This window comes from Trachymyrmex septentrionalis, unplaced genomic scaffold (assembly GCF_001594115.1).
Source record: "Trachymyrmex septentrionalis isolate Tsep2-gDNA-1 unplaced genomic scaffold, Tsep1.0 scaffold112, whole genome shotgun sequence".
Classification (NCBI taxonomy): Eukaryota; Metazoa; Arthropoda; class Insecta; order Hymenoptera; family Formicidae; genus Trachymyrmex; species Trachymyrmex septentrionalis.
In genome coordinates, this window is record NW_017304248.1 from 687,351 (window position 1) to 698,285 (window position 10,935).

General features: G+C 28.6%; 2 protein-coding genes across 3 annotated transcripts in view; one reads left to right on the forward strand and one right to left on the reverse strand.

The window, feature by feature from the left end:
• The window catches only part of LOC108752846 (lon protease homolog, mitochondrial), a 5,707-nt gene extending 729 nt beyond the window's left edge, over positions 1 to 4,978 (forward strand). Inside the window, exons 2-10 of one of the 2 annotated variants that reach the window (XM_018494005.1) lie at positions 839 to 1,066; positions 1,192 to 1,364; positions 1,585 to 1,847; positions 2,201 to 2,392; positions 2,480 to 2,784; positions 2,856 to 2,995; positions 3,090 to 3,372; positions 3,556 to 4,459; positions 4,723 to 4,978. In XM_018494005.1, the coding sequence (XP_018349507.1) occupies positions 839 to 1,066; positions 1,192 to 1,364; positions 1,585 to 1,847; positions 2,201 to 2,392; positions 2,480 to 2,784; positions 2,856 to 2,995; positions 3,090 to 3,372; positions 3,556 to 4,459; positions 4,723 to 4,950 (2,716 nt within the window). In that variant the 3' untranslated portion in view covers positions 4,951 to 4,978. Of the gene's footprint in view, positions 1 to 838; positions 1,067 to 1,191; positions 1,365 to 1,533; positions 1,848 to 2,200; positions 2,393 to 2,479; positions 2,785 to 2,855; positions 2,996 to 3,089; positions 3,373 to 3,555; positions 4,460 to 4,722 lie in introns of both variants that reach the window. The other variant, XM_018493996.1, reaches the window with a different exon arrangement.
• A 1,059-nt stretch (positions 4,979 to 6,037) lies between these two features.
• On the reverse strand, positions 6,038 to 6,803 carry LOC108752063 (gonadal protein gdl). The gene has a single exon (XM_018492673.1). The coding sequence runs from the start codon at positions 6,562 to 6,564 to the stop codon at positions 6,040 to 6,042; it is 525 nt and encodes a 174-aa protein (XP_018348175.1). The 5' UTR covers positions 6,565 to 6,803; the 3' UTR covers positions 6,038 to 6,039.
• Positions 6,804 to 10,935: the final 4,132 nt, after the last annotated feature.

The following is a 10,935-nucleotide window of genomic DNA, read 5'->3' on the forward strand; positions in this document are numbered from 1 at the left end:
ATATATATATATATATATAACTCCCAGAGAATTAAAATTAAAAATAAAATCAACAAAGGGCAGTTATGCTTTTTTGAAAAAACAAAGTGTATTAATTTAGGGAACGTTTCTTGAACGCTGCAAATTGTTGTATACAAAAATTATGGTGTCTGATTGTAATAGATATAAAAAGTATATCTATCATACAGGTACCTTCGGTTGTCTATCTTATTTTCAATCAATTTGATTAGACAATTAAAAAATGTATATCGGCTCCTTTTTTACTAGCAAATTTAAAAAGAAAGTCAGGAAGGAACGATACTAATTGTAATGTAATAGAAGTTTTATCAGTTGATTTACTAATACAAAGAAAAATGTTTTCCCTCTGATTTTTACTTGGTCTTTTTCAATTTTTACACATAAATTAAAATTAAAAAAATATTCTACATATAATTTGTTACATTTTTTTAGTTGTCACTTTTAAAATTACTTACGAAGGAACCAGCTATAAATATTACTTTATCAATTATCAAAAATATCTAACTTTGTGAAGATTATCAAAGCGTTACAATTTAGAAAGTGATTTTTTTAAAGATTGTGAAATGAAATGACATTTGATTATGTTAAAAATTATTTCAGCAATATTTTTTCTTTAAGCAATAATTTTCTGTCAAGTTGAAAAATAATTTTTTTCTCGTTCTGAAAATCTTCATTTCCTTTCAATTGTGTTAAGGAAACAATATCTTATAATATATTAACTATTATATACTAAGTATATACTACTATTAAAATACATACTAAAATATATTGTATCTGCCTTCTGAGGATGTATAGTTTTTTATTTTATATACATGTTTAGTGATGGGAATGGAGAACAATCTGGAGATTATCCTGCCTCACTGCCTGCAACTGTGGTAGTGCCTGAAGTATGGCCTCATGTACCTGCCATTGCTATCAATAGAAATCCAGTATTTCCCAGATTTATTAAATTAATTGAGATTAGTAATCCAGTTCTAATTGATTTAATACGTAGAAAGATAAAGCTAAATCAGCCTTACGTGGGAGTTTTCTTGAAGAAATCTGAAGAGTAAGTTCCTTCAAATCATTCTCTTTTAATTTATATTGACATAAATAATGTCAAAATTAATAATTATGTGAATGATATATATGTAGTAAATAATTTCAGTTCTAATATGTCATTTATTCTTACAGAAATGAAGCTGATGTCGTTCAAAGTTTAGATGATATTTATCCAATTGGAACGTTTGCACAAGTACATGAAGTACAAGATTTAGGAAATCGATTGAGATTAGTGGTTATGGCACACAGAAGAATTAAGATTGTTAATCAAATTTTTGAGGATGCTAATCCAAAAGTAGAACACGGTAAGAAAAATATATTTAATTGTTGTATTTTCAATTGTTGTATTGCAACAAAGTCACATTTTATAGAAATTTAATATTCTGTTAATTGATAAAAATTTTCTTGTTTAAATTGGCATAGCCCTGTTTTTCGATTATTTTGCTTAAATATTCTCCTGCCTACTTTATACAGAGATGAAACTGACATTTCCACTATTAAATACTACAATTACCGTTCCTGTAGACGACACAATGACCAATAACAAAGTTAATCGAAGATCATTGCGTAAAAAAGGAGAGAATAGAATTGTAGAACGACCTGAGAGAATAGAAAAGATCCACGAAACAAGCTCTAATCTGGAAATAAAACCACAAGAACATACGCCTGAGAAGAATACGGAAAAACCATTAGTTTCATCAATTCCTCAGCCTGGTAGTCAGCCTATATTAATGGTGGAAGTTGAAAATGTCACACATGAAAAGTTTAAACAAACTGAGGAGATTAAGGTAATATACAAAGTGATATTAAAAAATGTTCGCAATATTGTGAAAATAGTACTATTTTCATATTTTGTTTAAGTTAATTAATGAGCAAATCACCCCTCATTTCCCACCTTGCATATATAAATACTAAATAAAACAATGGAACAAACAAAAATTAATAACTGAAAAGAATGATAATATTTACTAAAGTTTATTTTGTCTTTCTTACTCAATATTTTCTTTTTGACAAAAAAAGATTTTTGTTTTGCGAAAAAATTGGTTACCTTATTTTGAAAACAATTCACTTTGAATGTATCTTGTTATATTATGTTATTATAATACCAGAAACTGTATCATCAGAAATATTTTTTAAACAGGCACTGACGCAAGAACTCATTAAAACAATCCGAGATATAATCAGCATGAATCCTTTGTATCGCGAATCTTTACAACAAATGTTACATCAGGGACAAAGAGTTGTGGATAATCCTGTTTACCTTAGTGATTTAGGTGCTGCCTTAACTGGAGCAGATGCACAGGAATTGCAACAAGTTTTAGAAGAAATGGATGTGAGTACGTTGCTGATATTACAGCATGTATATACAATTTCTATATATATTTATATGGAAAATATTAAAGTAATATTTTATTTGTAGATTCTAAAAAGATTGAGATTGTCACTCGCACTTTTGAAAAAGGAATATGAATTAAGCAAGCTGCAACAGAAAATTGGTAAAGAGGTTGAGGAGAAAGTGAAACAACAACATAGAAAATATATTCTTCATGAACAACTCAAAGTTATTAAGAAAGAATTAGGATTGGAAAAGGATGATAAAGATGCGATAGAAGAAAAATATAGAGAAAAAATAAGACAAAAGACAGTTCCTAAACCAGTTATGGACGTATTGGAGGAGGAATTGAATAAACTTTCCTTTTTAGAAAGTCATAGTAGCGAATTCAAGTGAGTATTAAATATCATAAGTATGTGTATTATATTATGTTGATGATTTATATAAATTTTGTATTTTTTAGTGTTACAAGAAATTATCTCGATTGGCTTACGTCTATGCCATGGGGTGTGACAAGTACAGAAAACTTAAATCTTCAAGATGCCGTCAAAATTTTAGACGAGGATCACTATGGAATGGATGATATAAAGAAAAGAATACTTGGTATACAAATTCACTTTTGTATATATATATATCTGCATATATATTATTTAAGTATAATGTTTTTTTATTGAATATTTGTTTTTCATTATTACAGAATTTATTGCCGTTAGTCAATTAAAGGGCAGTACTCAAGGAAAAATATTATGTTTTTATGGGCCTCCCGGGGTTGGCAAGACCTCGATAGCTAAATCAATTGCTCGTGCTTTGAATAGAGAATATTTTAGGTTTAGTGTCGGTGGAATGACGGATGTGGCAGAGATCAAAGGACACAGGAGAACATATGTGGGAGCCATGCCAGGCAAAGTCATTCAATGCTTGAAAAAGACCAAAACTGAGAATCCATTGATTTTGATAGATGAAGTCGACAAGATTGGCAAGTATGTAATTTATGTATAAATATATAAAAAAATATATAAATATTTTCTTAAGATAGAAAATATCTCCAATATATTTAAATATATTTAGAGAATATTTGAACTATTTAAAATTATTTAGCATTTTTATAATATTTTTGATAAATAAGCTCTCTCTTTCTACATCATTTATAACATTATGTTCAGAGGACACCAAGGAGATCCGGCATCTGCTCTGCTCGAAATGCTCGATCCAGAACAAAATGCGAACTTTCTGGATCATTATTTAGATGTTCCAGTAGATTTATCGAAAGTACTATTCATTTGCACGGCAAATGTAATAGACACTATTCCGGAACCCCTAAGAGATCGTATGGAGATGATAGATATGTCCGGTTACGTTGCCGAAGAAAAGCTCGCTATCGCGAAACAGTACTTAGTTCCACAAGCTAGAAATGAATCTGGTCTCAGCAAAGAACAAATCAACATACAAGACAATGCGCTCACAGCGTTAATTAAATCTTATTGCCGAGAATCAGGAGTGAGAAGTCTACAGAAACATATAGAGAAGGTGCATAGGAAAGTAGCATTTAAAGTTGTTAAGAAGGAGGCCGACAAAGTTGATATCACTAAGGACAACTTGCAAGACTTTGTGGGCAAGCCTGTGTTCACGCACGACAGGATGTATGAAACAACGCCTCCCGGAGTTGTGATGGGATTAGCGTGGACTGCCATGGGCGGGTCCACATTATTCATCGAAAGTACCATCAGAAAACCGACGGATGGTAAAAAGACTGAGGGTACATTCGAAGTCACTGGTCATTTGGGTGATGTAATGAAGGAATCTATACATATCGCAATGACTGTAGCAAGGAATTATTTGAAACAGGAAGATCCTTCGAATACATTTCTGTACGACTCTCATTTGCATATACATGTGCCTGAAGGTGCAACACCAAAAGATGGCCCTAGTGCAGGTGTGACAATTGCTACTGCATTGTTATCCTTAGCTAAAAACCAAGCTATCAGGCAAGATGTAGCAATGACAGGCGAATTGAGTCTTATGGGCAAGGTTCTTCCTGTTGGCGGTATCAAAGAGAAAGTTATTGCAGTAAGTATAAACATAATCTTGTTTATTAATTCCAATTAATAAACTCTAATTTAAATAAATTCGATATCTCTTATTAAATAATGTATATAGCTTAATATACTAGTTTCACTAAATTATTTTTCATCGAATCATGCATTTGCATTAATATTTATTTATCATAGCTTTATGAAACAATTATTTTTATACTATATACTCATAATAATCACTTTGTTTTATATGTATATAATTTCAAGATACAAAATTAATGAACTATATTTTATTAGGCGAAGCGAGTCGATGTTAAGTGCATAATTTTACCTGAGGAGAACAAGAAAGATTTCAACGATCTACCTAAATACATCACAGATGGCCTGGAAGTGCATTTTGTCTCGACGTTCAACGATGTTTATCATATATGTTTCTCAGGAACGAACGAGACTGATTCCCTTCGATCCGCTAAGCCAGTCACTGATCATGCTTCACCATCTGCTGCACAACCAACATTTGGATAAAATAGTAATACAGGGTGGATCATGAAATTTTGTCTTTACCATATTCAATACTATCACTTAGTATTGATCTTCTGAATAATTTTGTATATAGCTAATATACTAAATAGTATGTACTAAATATTTAATATATACTAAATTTAGCATAAATTTTAGTATATTTAGTATTTGGTATAAATTTTATATATACATGCTATTTAGTATATATACACCATATATACTAAATTAGTATATTGCTAATGAAATGTCTCATTTTGTTTTTTGTATATAATGATTTTAAAAATTGAAAAGACAATTTATATTATATAACAAAGATAATCTAAGTGAAAATAATTAATTTTTTTATTCAAAAGATTTTTTTAATTACGTGTTTCGTATAAATATCTAAAATAATTTTATTTCTAATTATTCGATTCATATTTAGTATGTTCTGGAAACTTTCTATTTACAACACAAATGTAATGACTGATAAAATAATTAGTTCAGAACAGTTACTTTATGAACAGTGTGTATATATAATTATATAAGAGAAAAAGAAAGAAAATTATACTTAAAAAAAATTATTTACATGTTATTTTTTAAAAAGATTTGATTACTTTATTTTGTAAGAATAATCATATTTTAAATATTATTATTATGCAATATGTAATTGCAAATATATGTATAAATATCTACCATTTATTTTTTTAGTACTGGTGTCTCTTGTTAGAAGTTTAATTTTTCTCTCTGATAATTCATACCATGTATAGTATGTATGAAATATTTTTCTATTTTGAAAAGAAGATGTATATATGTTGAAATCCATTACACTACAATTAACAGATGTAAATTTATTACATTATTTTGTATAATAATTAATTGATAATACTTTTTTTGATATGATGTATATGAAATTGCATTGTACAAAAATCTTGATTATAATAAAATATTCAAATAATATTAAACTTTTAAAAATTAACCTTTAGAATTTTAATGATGAATAAAAATCAATAAATAGCAATTATAATAAAATGATATATAATTATTATACATAAGTGATAAGTATAATTAGAGATAAATAGAAATATATGCTAGAATTTCATAATCATGAAATTAAGCTGGTATGTCCATCTTGCTGAGTCTGATTATAAAATCGCATAGCCTCATTTGCACTTGGATCTCCACTGGATTATTCGTCACATAGAATCCTGGTACTCCAGCTTTTTCCAATATACTTTGCTGATCAGCTACTTTTTGGTCTAATTGCAATACCAATTTCATATCCATTTCCTTTAACTCCTCCTTGTGTTTCTTGAACAGTGTGGCTTTTATTGAGTTCAATTTGTCATCTACTATTGTTGCTGATAATGCTTCTTGACACTCAATTTTCTGTTGATTCAAAAGCTGGAGTCGCTGTTGGAAGAGATGCTTCTCGGTGACATGCTGTATCTCCATCAAACCTTTCACTATCTCAAAGATGGTATCGTTTAACAGTGAGTTTGCTAAACCAGATAATAATTCGTAGGGCAATCGCATCTGATATTTTGGCGGTAATTCTCCAGCCATATGTTGCAACTGTTCCATCAGAAAGTATAACTTTGCTTGTAGATCTTGAGGAGTAGGATTGGCAATATCCATTTTTTTTCTTTGGAGAAAGAAATATCTATGTGCTTCACGAAATGCGTTAATATTGTATGTAGTCTGTTCTCGATAATTATTTAAAGTATAGGCTTCTCTACAAATCTTAATGAAAATATATTCATTTCACACGTTTTGATTCGAAACTTTATCCCGCGAAACGTCAAAATAATTCAGGTTAGAAAATCTATTATGAAAACACGAAATGCTGTACTATCCTACATACCAGAGAGAAACCTAGCTATTGTTTTATTTTAAAGCGCCTCTACGTCCACAAAATATGGAGAATAAACTACGTAGCCAATGTCCATGATCCGGTCGATAATATCCGTAATTTTTTGGTAGTATTCTTCGCTATATCCACAAATTTTGGTCCGTTAGATAGACAAAGACGAACAATCAATCTGTCGGCGCTTGCAAGACAGCTTACATGTTCTTTTGTCTATTTAACGGATCGAAATTCGTGAACATAGTAAAGAATACAATCAAAAAATCGTGAACATTATCGACCGGATTATGGACATTGGCTACGTAGTTCAATGTCCACAAAATGTGGACATAGAGACGCTTCAAAATGAAGTACAGCTAAATCCCAGGCATGATCGCTCTCGTGCCGATATTCATAATCGATTCTCTTAAGACTTAAACACAATTTTCAATTATCTCCGAGCCGTTGGGGCCCTTTTTATACTGTCGAATTTGCCCAGGGTTGACGGTCTTTAATATCTCGTTGATAGCCGTAGTGAAAATAACTAATATCACTAGGAAACTGGAACAGCCAATCGAATTTGAGTCCAAATTCACTGGACATTCGCGAGAACGTTTCTCCTTGTATTTTTATACCATAGGATTGCGTATCTAATGAATTATATTCCTGGTTACTTTTCAAGGACTATAAAGAGATTAATTTTCACGATTTCGTTTATACGGAAAGTTTACAAAAGAGAATAAAAATGTTCGCGATTAACGGACTGAGAAATACGTCCCGTTTGTCAGGCGTTATTGCCAGGACGTACAGTAATTCAATCGTCAGCACACCACCCCAAGTAAAAGTATCCACTGCTGTGAGTAGAGGTTTTTCTTGTCAAATCTATGTTAAGTTACGTAAGAAACATGCAACGCGTAAATTAATTTTTTTACGCTGCATGATCATCGGCTTTCCGATTTATTTATACCGATGGTTAAAAAAAATCTTTGATAGTATTGTGAAGGATAATTTTTCCATATTTTTCCTACGAGTATTTGATTTTAAAAAGAAGATGGATATTTAATATGACGTTTAATTGATAGAAAATTTAATATTTCTTGTAAAGTAATTTCGAACATAAATATGTAATGTTGCCTTCATACATTAAACTTTCTGTACCAATATTTCAAGAAGCATTTCTATTAAAAATCTGGAAATTTTCCATTCTGCAACTTTTTACTTCAATATGTTTTTATTAGCCTGAGGTGATTTCTAATTTTTTCTATTTATTTTCAAAGATTTTTTTATGTCGATAAGTTAGATAATAATAATTCAGCAGTAAATTTTGACTGCATATGCTCATTCTGTCGTTATATTTATGAATTAAATACGGTTAAATGATTTTTTTATCTAAACATGAAGTTACACAGATTGTGTATGTCATTTAATCATAAATAAGAGCATGTGCAGTCATAAATTTTCATTGAATTATCATTTTTTAACTTACTGACATCAAAAGATTTTGAAATTAAAAAGAAAAAAAGCATAGAGAACTTGAGCGATTTTTCTTCTCAAAATATATTCTATTCATAAAAATATTCAAATTTACAAAATTGTAGGAAAATTAGAAGGAGAGGCATTATGGATATTGTTGCTGAATATTTATCTAATTAATTTTATCTTGTGTTAATGAAAATATTATGTTACAGGAAGATTGCTTTGCATTTTTCTGCATTGCTGCATCATTATTGATCTCACCCATGTACATGGTTCCTAATTTCAAGAACTATCAGAAAGAGAAATGAGGAAGACAAATCAGCAAAAACACCTTGAAAATTAGTTCTAAAATTAAATGTATTAAAGTTATTTATGGTATATATCCAGGCATACATACATCGATAAACTTATAGAAAGTATGTCTGAATTATTAATAAATATTTAAAAAAATAACACTGTATTATTATTCCAAGGTAGATTTCATTATTTGTGTAACTTGTCTAAAATAAAAATTTTTCTATTCAAATATCGATTCAAAAATTTTACAAAAATAAAATTTAAGGCTGAAGCATAGACCTTTGTATAATGCATAAAGAATAAGAAAATCAACTAAGGCCCCTATTCTTGAAAAGAAACATATGAAAAACTAGGGAAATACTGTAATATACATAACGTATTTCTCTAATACATGTTGCTGGAACGCGATTTATTCAATACAATCGCAAAGGAACGTTGCTGGAATGAATAATTTGCATATTCCCTCGTCGTAATGAAAAATAATGAGAATGAAATTGTTCTTATTTTCTCTTTTCTACTTTCTTTTAATTATTCGATCATTAGTCGATTAATAAATTACTCAATGACTCAATCAATCAATTTTATGAATCATTAATTTTAACTTAATTTTAAAAAATTATTAACTTACCTGACTCTTGATTATTTTACACGCATTATTGCTCATCTTTATCTTTATTTAAATTTATAAAACGTAATTCTAAATAATTTTTTATTCTAGACTTTTAATCTTGGTTTTTATTTCATGATATTCTATGGCGAGATCATTTTATTTTATATTAAGCAAATATGGTCATCAGATGATAATTATACGTACAAAAAAATAAGTGAAAAAACAAGTGTAAAAATAAGTTTTAATTTTTTTTTGTTTTCAGTATATATATATATGTATATATATATATTTGCAATAACTATTTTTGTGGTTTTAGTCGTGTAGAAGAATTTTGCAATCCTATAAAGCTAATTCAAAGATATTTTAGAATTACGAAGAGACGGTAATTTGTTTCATTTTAGGATTTTTTAAGAACTGAAGGTTCTAATATATTTATTTTGATTGCGACAAACCTTCGACATGTTACAGACCGTAGTTATGTCAAAGTATACTAAAATAAACCTTTTTACGCTTTTATTGCAAATTTTCGACATAATACATACAGCAATTTAATAGAATTGTATTCAACTACATCAAATGACCAGGAAATAATTACTCTTTTATATTCAGAAAAGCTTTTTCTTTTTTTTTTTATTAAACAATGTTATTTGAGTTATCCACTAGAAATCACGTGGAATATTACTGTATAATTATATCTATTTCTAATCATTCTGTATATAATCGTAATATAATATTATGCAACGTTTTGCTTAATTTTCAATGTAAGTTACTTCTATTTATAGGCAAAGTTTGATTTTTCAAATTATTATTTCAAATTTATCTTTTCTCTTCGTAGTTAAAGTCACTTGACAATTTTATGAAAAGTGATAATTTGACAAATCAAATAAATCTGCGAGACATAATAGAAAATAATATCGCAAGTAATAAATGAATCATGAATATTGATTCTTATTTCTTTCTTAATATGGCAATGTAACTGTTAATAAGAAATTCACGGTATTTTTACATTCGTGAAAATAAGTCGATAAATTTTGTATTTTTTAGGTGTAAGTTTTGTCTGCAAATAAAATGAAAATATTATAACATAAATGTTTAAGATACATTTTTCCATTTAATATTATTGTGTTATGCTATTTAATTTCTTATTTTATTGATTGTAAGACCTTGTTAATTTAAAGAGTGAACAATCTAAAAATCTCATAAAAAAATAAAATATTTGATCTTCATTACAGCATTGACAATATTAATACTCCTTCATTTTTATAAGGAGAAAATTGCCAATTTCTCTCTTGAGAAAAAAAAACGGAATTAGAAGATTTCTGCTGAAAAATCGTCCTGAATGGATTCTTATAGACTAAAATTTTGATATGCTGTACAAAGAAATGTATATACTTTGTAGACTATATGCATGCATATTTTACGAATTATTTATTCTTTACGATTAACAAACGCTTAACAAAAGAACTCGTCCATGCTTCTAATATACTAAAATGAATTCTTTATTTATCACGACTCTGTTAACTTCAAAAGTATAATATGTTTCGATTAATTGAGATTATTTATGAGGTAAACTCGCTATGGAATGTATTAGAAATCAATACGAGGCTATCAATACATACATGTATGTGTATGTATATGTGTGTATTTTGTAAACCAACAGTCATCATGGATGTATTGTATTTAATTTGCTTTTAAGCTTTAATGCTTTTGCACGATATATATTTTATATATATGTATATGTGATATACATATACATATATATATATACATATATATATAT

What these genes read in the sequence shown, in the direction of transcription:
- LOC108752063 (XM_018492673.1), bottom strand. Translation starts at nt 6,564, where the DNA reads ATGGATATTGCCAATCCTACTCCTCAAGATCTACAAGCAAAGTTATAC.